Source organism: Phyllobates terribilis, unplaced genomic scaffold (genome assembly GCF_046119375.1).
Source record: "Phyllobates terribilis strain yellow unplaced genomic scaffold, ASM4611937v1 Scaffold_8__6_contigs__length_399053987, whole genome shotgun sequence".
In the NCBI taxonomy this organism is placed as follows: Eukaryota; Metazoa; Chordata; class Amphibia; order Anura; family Dendrobatidae; genus Phyllobates; species Phyllobates terribilis.
Window position 1 is genome coordinate 32,477,184 of NW_027362768.1, and position 18,697 is coordinate 32,495,880.

At 45.4% G+C, this 18,697-nt stretch overlaps 1 protein-coding gene across 2 annotated transcripts in view; it reads right to left on the reverse strand.

Annotated features, from left to right (window-relative positions):
• Window positions 1-14,402: 14,402 nt before the first annotated feature.
• The window catches only part of LOC141156682 (coagulation factor XIII B chain-like), a 784,153-nt gene continuing 779,858 nt past the window's right edge, over window positions 14,403-18,697 (reverse strand). For both annotated transcript variants that reach the window (XM_073642930.1, XM_073642929.1), the window contains exon 13: window positions 14,403-14,530. In XM_073642930.1, the coding sequence (XP_073499031.1) occupies window positions 14,517-14,530 (14 nt within the window). In that variant the 3' untranslated portion in view covers window positions 14,403-14,516. The remainder of the gene's footprint in view (window positions 14,531-18,697) is intronic.

Consider the following 18,697-nt stretch of genomic DNA (forward strand, 5'->3'; position numbering starts at 1 on the left):
TGCTAGCAAACAAGAGCCATGCAGTACAGCATATTCAAAACATTATTCCCATTATCGGAGAGTGGGTCTCCCATAGTCTTTGCCTACGCCTTCAAAGCAAAAGCTGCCAAAAATTAGGATGGAGGAATTTGCAATTCTGGCAAACAAGAGCCATGCAGTACAGCATATTCAAAACATTATTCCAATTATTGGGGAGTGGGTCTCCCATAATCTTTACCTATGCCTTCCAAGCAATAGCTGCCAAAAATTAGGACGGAAGAACTTGCAATGCTGGCAACATGGGCCACGGTCACCCTAGTGGTATAGTGGTGGTGGAGGATAAGGAGAAGAGCAAAATACAGCTGAAATGATTAAGCATATACCCATGTGTGGGTGTGAAGCGGTGCATGAGAATACACCTCCAGAAATAACACAGTGGATTTGACTTCATGTTACTCTGCTGTCATTTGGTGGTGATGAGAAGTCTGGCCCAATCCAGTTCTTGTTCATTTTGATAAGGGTCAGCTTGTCAGCATTGTCAGTTGACAGGCGCGTGCGCTTATCAGTTATAATTCCCCCAGCGGCACTAAAAACACGCTCCGATAACACGCTAGCGGCAGGGCAGGCCAGGACCTCCAAGGCATACAGAGCGAGTTCATTCCAAGTGTCCAGCTTGGATGCCCAATAATTAAAAGGCACAGAGGAATCACGGAGGACGCTGGTACGGTCGCCAAGGTCCTCCCTCACCATCTTTTGAAACTTTCCTCTTCTTGTGAGGGCCTGTGTGCTGAGCAGGTCTCACAAAACTGTCCCAGAACGTTGACAGTGTTCCCCTGCCTCTGCTGGATTGGAGTTGTGTCTCCCTCGCCTGTACGCCTTGGTTGGTCAGCGAAATGTGACCTCTGACACTAGCGTGTTCAGATGGGTATTTTTTTAACAGTTCTGCAGCAAGGGCCTTCTGGTACTGCCACATTTTTGTAGACATCTCCACCTCAGGAATAAGAGAGTGAAAGTTCTCCTTGCAGCAGGGGTCTAAAAGTGTTACCAACCAGTAATGACTGTCACCCAACATTTTGACAACGCGAGGGTCACAGTTAAAGCAGCGTAACATAAAGTCAGCCATGCGTGCCAGACTGGTAATGGGCAAGACTTCCGTGTTCTCACCAAGATGACGACTAACCATGCTCTCCTCCTCCTCCCCCCTGTCCTCATGCTACCCACGCTGAACCGACGATATGACAGTTGTACAGGTACTACCATCTACAGCACATGATACCAGCTCCTGTTCTTCCTCCTCCTCCTCCTCCTCTCCCTCATTGTCCCCCAATGCACGTTGGGATGAGATGAGGCTGGGCTGTGTGTAATCGCCCGCTATGGCTTCTTGATCCATCTCATCATACTCTGGCTGCAATGACTCCTCTTTAATTCTCTGCAGAGATTGTTGCAAAAGACAGACAAGTGGGATGCTGACGCTAATGATGGCGTCACCGCCACTCACCATCTTGGTGGACTCCTCAAAGTTTGTCAAGATGGTACATATGTTACACATCCAGGTCCACTCCTAAGGTCTTTTGTGTGGAGTCTGACCTGAATATCGACGGCCTTGTCGCAGCTGGTACTCCACAACTGCTTTCTTCTGCTCACAAATCCTTTGCAACATGTGGAGGGTAGAGATCCAACATGTGGGGACATCACATACCAGTCGGTGTGCCAGAAGCTGCAAACACTGCTGCAACACAGCAAGGGTGGCGGAAGCTGTAGCCGACTTGCGAAAATGAGCTGACAGGCGACGTACTTTCACGAGCAGATCTGGCAACTCGGGGTACGATTTAAGAAACTGCTGAACAATGAGGTTAAGCACATGAGCCAGGCATGGTACGTGTGTGATCTCGCCTCGCCTTAGAGCCGCCACGAGGTTACGGCCATTGTCACACACGACCATGCCTGGATGTAGGTTCAGCGGTCTCGGCCACAGATCTGCCAGCTATTTCACAGCTGTCCACAACTCACAAGCAGTATAAGGTATATCACCTAAGCTTATGAGTTTCAGCACAGCCTGTTGCTGCTTGGCTGAGGCAGTACTGCAGTGCTTCCAGCTTGTAACTGATGTGGTGATATCTGAGATTGCGGCTGAACATGAGGAGGAGGAGGAGGATGATGCGCAGGAGCTGTACACTGTGGGCGCAACTCTGACTGACATAGGGCCCGCAATCCTCGGTGTGGGGAGGATGTGTTCTGTCCCAAGGTCTGACTGGGTCCCGGCTTCCACTATGTTTACCCAGTGTGCTGTCAGGGAGATGTACCGTCCCTGGCCACAAGCACCTGTCCACGCGTCCGTTGTCAGGTGGACTCTCCCAGTAACTGCGTTGTTGAGGGCACGGCAGATGTTTTGGGACACGTGCTTGTGTAGTGCGGGGATGGCACACCGGGCAAAATAGTGTCGGCTGGGGACCGAGTACCAAGGGACGGCCACCGCCATAACGTTGTGGAAGGATTCCGTCTTCACCAGCCTAAAAGGCAGCATTTCCAACGCAAGCAGTCGGGAAAAGAGCGAATTTAGGACTGTGGCCTGTGGGGCATTGGCTGCGAATTTGTGCTCTCGTTCAAAGTTCTGGGATATGGACAATTGAACGCTGCGGTGGAACGTGGATGTTGATGCTGTTTCTTGAGAAACGGCCATAACAAGTGAAGACTGAGAGGAGGGGGCATCTTTGCATGCAGTATGGACAGGGGATTGCCTTGCACGCACAACAGGGGGTTCTATTACAAGCACAACAGTGGAAGAAGCAGTGGTGACACCCGCTGACACTGGTCGTGGACCCTAGGGTTCGTCCCACAAAGTCGGGTGCTTGGCTGACATGTGCCTGATTCTGCTGGTTGTGGTCAGGCTGGTAGTTTTGTCACCCCTGCTGATGCTGGCATGGCAGGTGGTACAAATGGCCTTTTTTTGTTTATCAGCAGAGTCTTTAAAAAAATTCCAGACTCTGGAAGATCTACTGGTTCTACTGTCAACGTCCCTCATGTTGGTGTTATGGGGAACTGTTGCCCGCCTTCTGTGTGCGGCCACCACACTGCTTCTTCCTGCCTATTCGGGTACTCTGCCTCCCCCCCTCTGTGCTGCTGGCCTCGCTCTGCGTGTCCTCCTGCGACGTTGGGTCAGTTACTAGATCATCCACCACCTCCTCCTCTTCCACTTGCGCACCACGATCCTCCTCCTTACTTCATGGCAATTGTGTATCGTCATCGTCCACCTCTTGTGACAAATTGCCAGCGTCGACTTCCTCTGGCCGTGGCTGTTCAAATATTTGGGCATCACTAGATGGGATCTCCTCTTCCACCACTTCAAGCGGAGCAGGCGAGAGGCACAAATATGGAAATGGACCAGTGAACAGCTCTTTACAGTGTCCAAGTGTGGGATCAGTTGCTGTTTGACGACACTCGCCATGGTGGGAGGAAGGAGCATCAGGGTGAGGAGGAGTATGCGGTCGAGACTCATGGCTACTAAAACTTGACCATGTGGAAGACAGACCTGAGGTGGTGGTGCCCAGGTAACTGAAAGTATTATCTGCTATCCAATTAATAACCTGTTCACACTGATCAGTTCGCAATACTTGTGTTGTAGCGTGCTTCCGTAGTAATTCGGTCAAGTAGTGGGAGTGAGAAGATTTGGCTGTTGGTTGTGGTACATTTTCACCTTGGCCACGGCCCCGTCCTCTATACGCACCATCACCGGAACGTCCAGTTCCACGTCCCTTGCCACACACCTTGCCCATTGTAAATGAGGTAAAATAGCTTACACTCGCACTATCAATGGAAAAAGAGTAATAAAAAGGAGATTTGAACCATGCAAGAGGAAAACCACAGTTCTATTTCTCTGGCCTACACCAGTCTCTTTTAAACAGATATATTTGTGTCTGAACAGTCAGGGAGACACTATTACTGGGTTTTTTTATGGAAAAAATGCCAAAAGCAGGATAATACAGAGATTTGAACCGTGGAGCTGCAAAACCACAGTTCTATTTCTCTGGCCTACACCAGACTCTTTTAAACAGATATATTTGTGTCTGAACAGTCAGGGAGACACTATTACTGTTTTTTTTACGGAAAAAATGCCAAAAGCAGGATAATACAGAGATTTGAACTGTGGAGCTGCAAAACCACAGTTCTATTTCTCTGGCCTACACCAGACTCTTTACAACAGATATATTTGTGTCTGAACAGTCAGGGAGACACTATTACTGTTTTTTTTTACGGAAACAATGCCAAAAGCAGGATAATACAGAGATTTGAACCGTTGAACTGCAAAACCACAGTTCTAGTTATCTGGCCTACACCAGTCTCTTTTAAACAGATATATTTGTGCCTGAACAGTCAGGGAGACACTATTACTGTTTTTTTTTATGAAAAAAATGCCAAAAGCAGGATAATACAGAGATTTGAAACGTGGAACTGCAAAACCACAGTTCTATTTCTCTGGCCTACACCAATCTCTTTTAAACAGATATATTTGTGCCTGAACAGTCAGGGAGACACTATTACTGTTTTTTTTACGGAAAAAATGCCAAAAGGAGGATAATACAGAGATTTGAACCGTGGAACTGCAAAACCACAGTTCTATTTTTCTGGCCTACACCAGACTCTTTTAAACAGATATATTTGTGTCTGAACAGTCAGGGAGACACTATTACTGTTTTTTTTACGGAAAAAATGCCAAAAGCAGGATAATACAGAGATTTGAACCATTGAACTGCAAAACCACAGTTCTAGTTATCTGGCCTACACCAGTCTCTTTTAAACAGATATATTTGTGCCTGAACAGTCAGGGAGACACTATTACTGTTTTTTTTTATGGAAAAAATGCCAAAAGCAGGATAATACAGAGATTTGAACCGTGGAACTGCAAAACCACAGTTCTAGTTATCAGGCCTACACCAAACTCTTTTAAACAGATATATTTGTGTCTGAACAGTCAGGGAGACACTATTACTGTTTTTTTCACGGAAAAAAATGCCAAAAGCACGATAATACAGAGATTTGAACCGTGGAACTGCAAAACCACAGTTCTATTTCTCTGGCATACACCAGACTCTTTTAAACAGGTATATTGGTGTCTGAACAGTCACAGACACACTCAATTTTTTTTGGGGGGGGAATACCAAAAGGTTAATAAGACGCGTATTTGTACAGTCTGACTGAGGAAAAAAAAAAAATACAGGATTGAGATGAAAAAAAAAGGATTTTTCCTGGCCCCTGAGACCGGGGAATAAGTCTAGCAATTTGACCAGCAGGAGCACACAGGACTGTAATGCCGCGTTTGTTGGTATAACCAATGCGTCTCCTACACAGCCTGGTTGCCTGTTATCTGGGATGGATATTAGTCCTGAGAAGGACTGTTTGTTTGATTTGGCAGGCTTTAGAGACCCTACACTAACAATTTCGGAGTATAAATCTCTCCCTAGCTTAGCAACACTGACCCTACACTGGCTGATCCGGAGCGACTGTGTCCAAGATGGCGGCGTCCGGTTATAAATACTCGAGGTGACACTGTGCGGCCAGCCAATCACTGTAATGCCCACAAACAACATGGCTGCAGCATTACAGTGACTGGCTGGCAATCCCTGTATGTTCATTGGCTCTGTAAAGAGCACCAAACGTGCAGGGCGGAGATCTGAGCTCCCGACCGAGTAACCCGGAAATGCTCGGTGCTCGCCAAACATACCGAGTAGTGAGATGCTCGGGCGAGTACCGAGCAGTGTCGAGCATGCTCGCTCAACACTAGTATTTACTTAATGTAATTTTGATCAAAATAATGTAACGCATGCACATCAATTTACATTTCAGTTCAGACTCCCAGGTTTTTTCTTAGCAGTTTAGTGTGCTTTAGTGCATATAAAGGGTGTGGCCGCCCTTTGTCTGAGCTGAAAGCTTCATTCTGCCTCACAGGTTTATGTTTCTACTACGGGTTCAGTCTCTCTGCCCTTATCCATATGTATGCCACTTGACAAAAGGTAAGGTTTTAATATTAGAGTTAGGACTGTCCCATAAGGGTTACCGTGACGTGGTGGGATGGCTTTTACATTATTTTGATCAAAATTATGTTAACTAAATACCCTTTATTATTTATCATTATTTTTGCACTGTGCAATTTACCCATTTACATCCAGATATTTGGGTATTTTGCTTGTCTTTGGTTTTTCTCAGTCTAGTGGCCTTATGTGAACATGCATTTACATTTTGCATGCACATCAATTTACATTTCAGTTCAGACTCCCAGGTTTTTTCTTTGCAGTTTAATGTGCTTTAGTGCATATAAAGGGTGTGGCCGCCCTTTGTCTGAGCTGAAAGCTTCATTCTGCCTCACAGGTTTATGTTTCTACTACGGGTTCAGTCTCTCTGCCCTTATCCATATGTACAGTACAGACCAAAACTTTGGACACACCTTCTCATTTAAAGATTTTTCTGTATTTTCATGACTTTGAAAATTGTACATTCACACTGAAGGCATAAAAACTATGAATTAACACATGTGGAATTATATACTTAACAAAAACGTGTGAAACAACTGAAAATATGTCTTATATTGTAGGTTCTTCAAAGTAGCCACCTTTTGCTTTGATGACTGCTTTACACACTCTTAGCATTCTCTTGATGAGTTTCAAGAGGTAGTCACCGGAAATAGTTTTCACTTCACAGGTGTGCCCTGTCAGGTTTAATAAGTGGGATTTCTTGCCTTATAAATGGGGTTGGTACCATCAGTTGTGTTGTGCAGAAGTCAGGTGGAAACACAGCTGATAGTCCTACTGAATAGACTGTTAGAATTTGAATTATGGCAAGAAAAAGGCAGCTAAGTAAAGAAAAACAAGTGGCCATCATTACTTTAAGAAATGAAGGTCGGTCAGTCCGAAAAATTGGGCAAACTTTGAAAGTGTCCCCAAGTGCAGTTGCAAAAACCATCAAGCGCTACAAAGAAACTGGCTCACATGAGGACCGCCCCAGGAAAGGAAGACCAAGAGTCACCTCTGCTTCTGAGGATAAGTTTATCCGAGTCACCAGCCTCAGAAATCGCAGGTTAACAGCTGCTCGGATTAGAGACCAGGTCAATGCCACACAGCAGCAGACACATCTCTTCAACAACTGTTAAGAGGAGACTTTGTGCAGCAGGCCTTCATGGTAAAATAGCTGCTAGGAAACCACTGCTAAGGACAGGCAACAAGCAGAAGAGACTTGTTTGGGCTAAAGAACATAAGGAATAGACATTAGACCAGTGGAAATCTGTGTTTTGGTCTGATGAGTCCAAATTTGAGATCTTTGGTTCCAACCACCATGTCTTTGTGCGACGCAGAAAAGGTGAACGGATGGACTCTACATGCCTGGTTCCCACCGTGAAGCATGGAGGAGGAGGTGTGATGGTGTGGGGGTGCTTTGCTGGTGGCACTGTTGGGGATTTATTCAAAATTGAAGGCATACTGAACCAGCATGGCTACCACAGCATCTTGCAGCGGCATGCTATTCCATCCGGTTTGCGTTTAGTTGGACCATCATTTATTTTTCAACAGGACAATGACCCCAAACACACCTCCAGGCTGTGTAAGGGCTATTTGACAAAGAAGGAGAGTGATGGGGTGCTACGCCAGATGACCTGCCCTCCACAGTCACCAGACCTGAACCCAATAAAGATGGTTTGGGGTGAGCTGGACCGCAGAGTGAAGGCAAAAGGGCCAACAAGTGCTAAGCATCTCTGGGAACTCCTTCAAGATTCTTGGAAGACCATTTCCGGTGACTACCTCTTGAAGCTCATCAAGAGAATGCCAAGAGTGTGCAAAGCAGTCATCAAAGCAAAAGATGGCTACTTTGAAGAACCTAGAATATAAGACATATTTTCAGTTGTTTCACACCTTTTTGTTAAGTATATAATTCCACATGTGTTAATTCATAGTTTTGATGCCTTCACTGTGAATGTACAATTTTCAAAGTCATGAAAGTACAGAAAAATCTTTAAATGAGAAGGTGTGTCCAAACTTTTGGTCCGTACTGTATCTCTCTGATTTAAGGGCGTAAAAATTTAAATTTTGAAAATTGCAAAATTTTCAAAATTTTTGCTAAATTTCCGTTTTTTTCACAAATAAACGCAAGTGATATCGAAGAAATTTTAGCACAATCATGAAGTACAATATGTCATGAAAAAACAGTCTCAGAATCAGTGGGATCCCTTGAAGCGTTCCAGAGCAATTACATCATAAAATGACAGTGGTCAGAATTGTAAAAATTGGCCTGGTCATTAACCACCTTGATTTGTAATGGGGTTAAAGTGAACCTGACAGTTGATGCACTGCAGCATTTCTAGAAAATGCTGTAGACTGCTTGGAGAGGTAGTACCCCCGCAGCTTTTAAAGCACATTTTTCTCTGAGCTGCTGCAGTGTTTCAGAGTCAAACACACAGTGGAGACCAAATGTTTTGCATTGTTTTTAAAAGTGTGATTACTTCTGTCTGGTTGTTGTGTTGCCATTTTTCGGGTGATTTTAGTAAACTGAAAGCAAATGGTTGTCAGCTATAAGGCTGTGTGCCCACTTTGCATTTTTCAACATTTTTGATGCGGAATTTCCACTGCAGAAATGCTTTAAAAACACTTGGTAATCCGTGCCCCATGATCCCCAATGAAAATCTGCATCTTCTGTGCCCATACTGCCGATTTTTCCGCAGCGGATTTTCCTTGCGGAAAAATCCGCAGCATGTCCATTATTTGTGCATTTCTGCATGCGGATTTGAGGTCCCAATGGACTTGAAAAACGCAAGTCAAATCCACATGTAAAAACGCTGCAAAAACGCATCAAAAACGCCTGTAAAATCCGCAAGCGTTTTTGACTGCCAAGACCATGCAGAAATGCTGCAGAAATTTTCTGCTTCATTTCTGCATCGTGGGCACATAGCCTAAGGCCAAAAATTGTGTTTGACATTGTTATATCCCTTTATGGCTATGTGCCCACGATGCAGAAATGAAGCAGAACATTTTTGCAGCGTTTCTGCATCTCCCTTGCCAGAAAAAACGCATGCAGATTGTGCATGCGTTTTTCCTGCAGAATACACGCGTATTCACATGCGTATTCACATGCGTTTATGCATGCGTTTACGCATGAGGACTACAAGCACTTTCCAGGCGATAGCATCACTTGGAAAGTGCTTGACAACTAGGTCACACTATATAAATCCATGCAAACAGCATGGATTTATATAGTGTGACCGTAAAAAATAAAGCTATACTTACCGATCCCCCGCCGCGTGTGCTGCCGCGTGTGTTGTCGCGCTCCTTCCGGGTTGCCGGCATATCGCGAGACACCCTGCGGTCACATGACCGCGACGTCATCTCAGGTCCTGGAAGGAGAAGCGCTGCAGGGGCCGCCGGACAGGTGAATATAAACTTTATTTATTATTTTATTCTTTTTTTCACAGGTACAATGGTACCCAGGTCTGGATGAGAGTCTCCTCTCCTCCAGAACAGGGTACCATCCGCACATTGAAACGCATATTATTCGCGTGTACAAATGTACAGACACGGATATAATGCGTCTCAATGCAAGTCAATGGCGGCAATTCTGCTGCGCTTCCGCAAAATTAATGAACATGCTGCGGATTTATGAGCGCTGCAGAAATGCTGCGGAAAAATCCGCAGCATGTGCATTGACATTGCGGAATGCCCTTGGGGACCATGGGGTGCGGATTACCATGCGTTTTTTATGCGTTTCTGCTGCGGAAATTCCGCAGCGGAAACGCATGAAAAAAGCATCGTGGGCACGCAGCCTATGTGTTAGTTTTCAACATTTGCTGGGCCAAATGTTTTGCATATTTTGTCATGGGAAGTCAAATTTTCCCTAAAATTTTATTTTATTTGTGTGTGTGTTTTTAGGTTAAAACATGGCAAAGACAAAGCCAAATGTTACAGCAGATGTCAGGAAGCATATTATTCTGAGAGTGAAGTCAAAAAGAGAGCAGCTATGGAATTCCACTGCTCTCAGAGTCAAGTGTAACGTATATTAAAGAAAGAAAAAGAAGGTTATGGAACAGCTGACAAACCTAGAAGTGGACGACCTCGGAAAACTTCCTCCAGAGTTGATCACATTATTAAGAAAAAGTCAGTATCTGATGTCCATAAAAGTGCTGTACAGATTTTGCAAGAAATGAACAAAGAATATGGGGTCAATGTGAGCCGCCAAACTGTGATGCGAAAGCTGAGAGCAGTAGGGCTGAATGCACGAGTTCCAGTCAAGAAGCCTTTCATTTTGCTTAAAATTAAGGTCTTGCATGATGACAACTTCATGAACTTTCAATGCATCACCAGGGAAATGGCATCACAACAACCAGACAGAAGTAATCACACTTCTAAACTTTTGGCCGTCACTATACCTGGCTGAGATCATACAGCCAGTGTCTGATACATGCTGACCATAGATTGCGCAGCATTTATCAGCTGTCAGGTTCACTTTAACTTTTAACATCCGAGGAAGCACTCTCCAGCCCACTGATTTCTAGAATTTAGCTGCTCACCTCCATCCCTCTCTGTTTCAGTTTCTGAACAGAGGTGCAGCTATAAATATTGCAAATTCACCAGGTGCTAGCTTTCAGAGCAGGTCTACTAATCTGCTCTTGACGCGCCCATGGGCCTACTTAGTGTAGCGTTGCGCACGCGGGGACTACCCGGAGCCGGGCCTGTTGGGGGTAGTAGTTTCGTGGCGGTGACCCGGTCCGTGCCCAGGGAGTCAAACTGTGTGGCTGAGTATTAGCAGTAGATGTTGGACGACTACGCCACCCGTTGAATGCAGCTATGGAGCTGCCGCTGCAGGGCAGACCGCTGAGGCCGGTGGTACGATTGTGCAGCGTAGATGGTATAACCCCCAACGGGAGGGGTATGGCCTCAGGGCAGCCGACGTGGATGAAGTACTGGCTAGCAATTGGGGCCTGGTCAGTCCTTGAGCAGATGGGATCTCCCCTGGCCAGGCGGAGTTGTAGGCCTTCCCAGCTAACTGTACTCTTCTGGCTACCTTGCTAGAGGCGGGTAAAAGTAGCCCACGTCCCTGAGTGTACCGTGTGGTGCTCACCCGTATGGCCGGTGACTCGGGGCCTTCTAATGGCTTCCGCTCCACGATGGCGGTGCTGGTCCCACGCGTGTGACCGTGCCTTCGGGTTTCTGGGCCAGAGGACCTGCAATCCCCTGCCGGTTGGTTTCTGCTGCTGGGTAAGGATTAGTCCCCACAGCCTCGGACTCCGGGTCCGGTGATAACTTCTCAGTCAGGGCGAGCTCTGCAGCTGCCAGCCCCTGACTCCTTGTAACACTGCTCCCACAGAGCTCCTGATGTTTCTTCCCATAGCTGCTTCTCTTCTCTGTCTCTACTTCTGGCATGGCCCAGGAGCTGGGCCCAGCCGGAGCCACAGCTCCCTGTCAGCCCTCCTGGCTGAACTCTCCCTCTGAACTCTCTAACCCTGCCTCAGCCCCAGGTTTATATAGGGGAAGTTCTTCCCCTCCCAGGACTGGGCAGGAGGTGTGGCATGCATAGGATTCCTGACCAAGAGACCTCCCACCTGCTCTCAGACATAACATTGCTGTTACTGTGGAAACCAGACCCCTGGGGTGCCACATTCCCCCCTAGTGAAATTTAGTACTCCGGGACTAAACATATTTTTAGAAAAACATAACAAGGTATAAACAATAATAATACAATAAGAAAAACACATAAAGATGGTTACGGCGTGTCCGCAACCGGGTGCAGTTTTGAAGAAAAGCAAGGTGTTCATTTCACCAAAACAGGGAGACATAACCAGGTAGGGGTCTGTCCTGCCCCGAGTCCTTAACAGTCTTTAGTCCGTCCTGGGTTACGCTCCAACCATGTACAAAGGATTCCCGGTAAATCCACCAAAGACTCCCATAAATTACTAGAAACACATAATTATTTACAGGATATGGCCGCTCTCAGTCCTCGGCCAGTGGGGATAAGGAATGGCTGCTCACAGTCCTCAGCCTGGTTTAAGATAGGGGCACATGGGGAACAATTCACTAATCCCAACGGGGACCATATTTTAATTAGCAGCAGTCCTTGTACCCTTACGGGTAACTATTTACAGCTCTTTATTCACGCTACTTCCCTTCAGTAGCTATGTCCTCTTTCTGCTCCCTCCTGAGGGTAGTCCTCAGACCCGTCCGGGTCCTCTTGGCTTTCCTCGTATTGGTAGTACTGCAGCTCCTCCTCGGTTAGCTGGGTTAGTATCTCTGCGACAGTCCTCCTCCCAGGTGGCCAGGACTTTACCTCCCTTTGGGCTGCCCCGGTTAATTGGGCCACCAGAATGCTCACTTTTTGCTCCTCTGTGAGGGGGTACACCTGGAAGAGGCTATCCAGCTTTTCTCTAAAGTCATGCAGGGTATGTGACTCCCCTGAGGCTGCCCCCGGGATATAGGGCATGGTGAAAGGCATGACCGCAACAGCGGTGGCGCTGGCGGGGGTTGAAGCGGTGAAGCTCTCCTCCGTATCCGACATCCTTCTCCCCCCTAGTGGACCGTGGCCTACCTTGCGATGATCCTCTTCCGTAGGCCGCGGCTCCGCAGTGGATCGTCAGGGTTGAGGACCTTCCGTCGCGCTCCTGTGACGTCGGCGTCTGCTGGGCTCCTTCCAGGACCTTACGCAACGTCCGGACGTGAGGCGGGGCTTCAGTTCTCGCGCGCTTTCGGAGTCCACGCCCCTCTTCTTCCCGCGCGGCGTCTTCAAGATGGCGTCCAACGGCGGGAAAACTCCACGGATGGTGGGAAGAAGGCAGAAGATGGCGCCGGATGGCGGGAAAACTTCGCGGATGGCGGGAAGAAGACAGAAGATGGCGCCGGATGGCGGGAATCTTCACCACTGGTAAGTTTGAACAGTCTTTTTCAGGCACGCAGTACCCGGTGGTTGCGGGCACGAAATCCTGCCGACTACGCCAAAGGTTGACGCGCCCATGGGCCTACTTAGTGTAGCGTTGCGCACGCGGGGACTACCCGGAGCCGGGCCTGTTGGGGGTAGTAGTTTCGTGGCGGTGACCCGGTCCGTGCCCAGGGAGTCAAACTGTGTGGCTGAGTATTAGCAGTAGATGTTGGACGACTACGCCACCCGTTGAATGCAGCTATGGAGCTGCCGCTGCAGGGCAGACCGCTGAGGCCGGTGGTACGATTGTGCAGCGTAGATGGTATAACCCCCAACGGGAGGGGTATGGCCTCAGGGCAGCCGACGTGGATGAAGTACTGGCTAGCAATTGGGGCCTGGTCAGTCCTTGAGCAGATGGGATCTCCCCTGGCCAGGCGGAGTTGTAGGCCTTCCCAGCTAACTGTACTCTTCTGGCTACCTTGCTAGAGGCGGGTAAAAGTAGCCCACGTCCCTGAGTGTACCGTGTGGTGCTCACCCGTATGGCTGGTGACTCGGGGCCTTCTAATGGCTTCCGCTCCACGATGGCGGTGCTGGTCCCACGCGTGTGACCATGCCTTCGGGTTTCTGGGCCAGAGGACCTGCAATCCCCTGCCGGTCGGTTTCTGCTGCTGGGTAAGGATTAGTCCCCACAGCCTCGGACTCCGGGTCCGGTGATAACTTCTCAGTCAGGGCGAGCTCTGCAGCTGCCAGCCCCTGACTCCTTGTAACACTGCTCCCACAGAGCTCCTGATGTTTCTTCCCATAGCTGCTTCTCTTCTCTGTCTCTACTTCTGGCATGGCCCAGGAGCTGGGCCCAGCCGGAGCCACAGCTCCCTGTCAGCCCTCCTGGCTGAACTCTCCCTCTGAACTCTCTAACCCTGCTTCAGCCCCAGGTTTATATAGGGGAAGTTCTTCCCCTCCCAGGACTGGGCAGGAGGTGTGGCATGCATAGGATTCCTGACCAAGAGACCTCCCACCTGCTCTCAGACATAACATTGCTGTTACTGTGGAAACCAGACCCCTGGGGTGCCACACTCTTAGCTGTCCAAAGCTATGTGCTTAAGCTGCTTTGTTTTTGATACTTCCTGGTGTTTTGCTTTGACACAACCTTGACCTGTGGATTTTACACATTGAATGCAATTCCCATCTGCTTTGCTGTAACTGTAAGACGCTACATTTTTTGCTCAGTCAAAATATACAGCATCAAAAATTCATTGCTGGAACTTAGGTTGTGTTTTAAGTTGTTTCTAATCTTGGCTGCTACAGCAGGAGCGGGGATGTGTGTTACCGCTGAACTCAGTCCGTACCTTGTGCGGGTACAATACAGCAACCATGAAATTATCATTATGAAATCATTGGAGATGGAAGGGATTAATATGAGTGTTTAATTAAACCAATCAACAAACTGCAAATAAGAGCATTACCATTAAATAATTATATATATATATAATCCAGTTTTACTTATTTATACTTTTATTTCTTACACAGAAGTCACTGAAACAATACACAGGGAGTGACCACTATTTTATTTAAGTGAGTAGTACAATTAGAGAAAAGGCTGTTTGTCTATAGATGTTTTTTCTCTGTATGGTGTTACACTCTGGGTGCTATTAAGGTAATCACCCTGACGATACTGCGGAAAAATAAGAAACAGAACAGAATTAATGATCTGTATGCAACATACTCCTAAATAATGAAGAAAATAAATAAAAATGATAAAGCTTAAAACATTCAATAAGTCCCCTTATGCTACCAAAATGTCTCTAGCTCATTAAAGAAGGAACCTCTGAAGGTATAATTTGGTATTTGCCACCTGGACGTTAGACCAGACGAACATGTCAGGTTTTAGAAAACAGACCATCAGTTTTTTAAATCATATTTTCATCAGTATTTGGTCAGAGGGTCAGATTTTACCATCAGTGTTTCATCGTTTTTTTTCATATGCAGATAAACCCTGAAGGAGATTTCTCAAGCCTATCAGTCTATGAAAAACAGACAACACTAGGATGCAACCAGCTGTGTTGTCTGAGTTTTTCACTGACCCATAGACTTCAATAGGTGATTTTGATCTGTCACTAGAAGAAAAATGAAAACCAGAGTTGTAGCTTTTTTTTTGTTTGTTGTGCTGACACCAGGTCTGAAAAAAAAATAGTCATGCTGCATCATAGACAAACCACAAACATTTTGGGGGCGTTTCATTAAGATGCATATGCCAGAAATCTGGTGTAAACACCATAATAAATCACAATATTTTTCCACATCTCTGAAATGGAACTTATTGTGACTTTTGGCGTTTAAATGGCAGTCCAGGCAAGCTATACCAATACGGGCATAGCATGGGAAGGATGGGGTATGGTCATGCCTGCCCTTTACATTTATCTTAAGCTATGCCTTTAAAGGGGGGAATAGTGTACTTTTCCGGCGGCAGGGCATGCTGGGTAACAGATACACCAAGTTTATTAAAGCATGCTACCTAATGAATCAGGAGCACTGTACTCCAGCGAGCAGTTGCTACTCCAGTCTTAAAGAGGTTGTCCGCTACTAGGAAAACCCCTTCTTGATCTAAATAAAACCTCCCATGCCGGTGCTGTTCCAGTGGTGTCAGCACTCGCGTTCCCGGGGCTCTTGTGCGGTTGTATGACACGTGGTGCCCGGTGCCCAATCAGCACTGGCGTCACTGTCCCTGTCTCTAGACATTTTGAGCATGAAGAGGAAGTCCGGGCTGTAGCTTATCTCTGACTTTCTCTTCATGTTCAATTTGTACGAAGGCACGACCAGTGACGCCAGCTCTGATTAGGCGCTGGGCATCACGCGTCATAACAACTGCACGGGAGCCCAGGGAATGCGGTTGCCGACACCGCTGAAACGGCGCCAACACGAGAGGTTAGCATAAGCTTTTTTATTTTCTCGGGACCAAACATTTAGTTAAAGAAGGGGTGTTCCTAGTAGTGGACAACCCCTTTAAGGAATCGTCCCCATCTATTAAAGTAGATACTGAAGCTGAAAAAATTATTTAAAACAGTTATAAGGTATGTGCACACAATTTATTTTATATCATGGTTTACCCCCTGAGTTTTTAAAATAGAAGACAATTCTCAAATGCAGGAAGTATTTTTCCTGAAGTGTCTTTTTGGTGTTTTGGTGCTAATTTTCTATATTTGCTAGCCACGTTTTTTTTTCTTTACTACTGTGTATAAAATAATGAGTGGCTTCCAGGTGGCAGATGCCTGGAGAATGGTCAGGTCACTAGTTTTACAAACATTAAGTGGTTGAAAGAAGCTTAAAAGATTGACATAAGCACAGCAATTCAATTTTACTTTGCCGTGCAAATGTTCAATCTTGTTAAACTTTATTGAGCTTTTTTTCAGGTGGGTTACACAGCAAATCCATCTGAAAAATAAGTCACATGCACATACCTTAATATATGGTATTGTATACAAAAGAAATAGAGGCCTTTGTCAAGACTTTGGTTATCACAGAAATCCATCAACAATCTGTGATTGTGAAGTAGGAGGCCATTGGGCTGACACAGGGAGCATTCTTCTTCTTCATGTTTCTCATGAGCTTCCGTCACTATCGACATTGGCATATAAGTATATTAGTGGTTAAACTGCTGGGATCAGTGAGAATATCGATCCTAGCAGTTACAGCAGTAGCCTGGCTATTTACTGCGTATCCGGTAAGCTCCTTCAGCTGATCGTACTTGTACAAAAGTGGAGGAGATACAGTTTTGTAGTATGGGCTTTTTCAGGAACATAAAAATCTCAACAGGAAAGGTAAAAAATAAATCAAGCTAGCATAGAGAGAAACTAATCACTAACAATATTAAAGTAACTCCAAAAAATTGTTACAATATTATTAATTACAAAAAAAAAAAATCCAATGATATTAGCCGCCTTAAAGATTACTATAGTAATATAATTGTAGAGGTCAAAGAATGCCGAGATATTAATTTTGCGCTTTTTAAATGTGCTCAGCAATGAACTCCCTGTACCAGGTATCATACAGCAAGGCAGCAACCAATGTTCACCACCCAATATAACTAACATAAAGTGAGAAGAAATACGGATGAGTAAGAGCAAGGTTTTTTTTTATTTTATTCTTATTTTTACACCAGGATACAGTGGGAGCAGAATACTACTCTCAGCATTGTCGTTGCTGGCGTTGATCGCAGCTCAAGCTTGGGGCAATGATGAGGGCAGCGTTCAGCATCTGGCACTTGGGAACAGTGCTAACTGCACCGCTGATTCCCAAGCATCGGTACGTGTGAGCCTGATGCGGCACACGGTTGCCACATTTATGCCACACGTGTGACAGGTGCACATGGACAGACAAACACCAATATCTCCGGTACTGGTTTTTCCAGTACTGGAAGTATTCAGACGTGTGAAAGAGGTCTAAGGAAGAGGAAAGGAGGAACAAGAAGGTCTATGCTCATCAAAAAGAAGAGTGTGTCTCCACGGGACTAAATCAGAGCTTACGTGTCTTGCCAGGATTAGGGGGAGTTAAAGGTGAATCCTCTTCCCCCTTGCGAAGTAAGTGAAATGACATTGTATCTTTTGTGATACATATGCTCAAATATAGTGTTGGCTGGAGCTAATTTTTGTGTTTTTTGTAGCTGGGATTCTGAATGGAATAAAGTCAGTAGTGGGGACCACAAGGATCAGTACTAGGACTAGTGGGAATCACAAGTATCATTGTTAAGAACCAATTTTTTTAATTCCTTTATTAACCCCTTCATGACATATATCATACATGTACATCATATGTCATGTCCCTGTCTTTGATTCGAGCTTGCACGCCGAGCTTATATCTTTCTCTGCAGATGATGGCTGATTTAATCAGCCATCTTGTGCTTTTAACAGCCGCGGATGGAGCCGTTAGGGGCACATTATTCCAGTTGACCATCGGCGTGACCATGGCATGATCATGACACGCCAATGGGTTGTCATGACATCTGCTGATTATCTCCGTGCCTGTCATTACAATACTCCTGTGAAAGCCAGCCATTGGTTGACATTCATAGGAGATTGTGATTTTCATTATACATGGCAATGCTGATGCACTGCTATGTGTAGCACAAACGATCAAACAATAACAGCTTTTCTTAAGGGGAGTATTAAGTACAGTAAAAAGTTTTTTAAAAAGTTTTAAAAAATGTGAAAAAAGTAAAAAATACCTCCTTTTTGCTCCATTAAAAATAATACAATTAAAAAGTTTGATCTCTCAAAATATAAAGTAAATTAATTTGATTGATAAACAACAAAATGAGAAAAAATATAAATGCTCATATTTTTTATTTTTGAGTTGCTAGAACATTGCAATAAAAGGTGAACAAAACATTGTATCTACCTCAAAATAATATTAGTAAAATTGTAAGCTCAGGGTGAAGAATATAAGCCAACACACAGGTCTATATCCTGAAACTTTAAAATGTTACGGGACTCGGAAAATAGCGATAAAAGCAAAAATTGTTTTTGTTACAAATTTCAGATTTTTTTTTCACCACTTAAATAAAAAAAAAACAGCACGTTTGGTATCTGCGTACTCATATTGACCTAGAGAATCATATTGCCAGGTCTGTTTTACCATGTACTGACCATGGTAAATAAAAAATACAAAAAACAATTGTGAAATTGCACTTTTTTTGCAATTTCAGCTCACGTGGAATCTATTTCCCATTTTCCAGTATACTATGTGATAGAATGAGAGATGTTATTCAAAATTACAAATCATCCCATGGAAAATAAACCCTCAGATGACTATGTAGATAGGAAAAAAAAAGTTATAGTACTAGGTA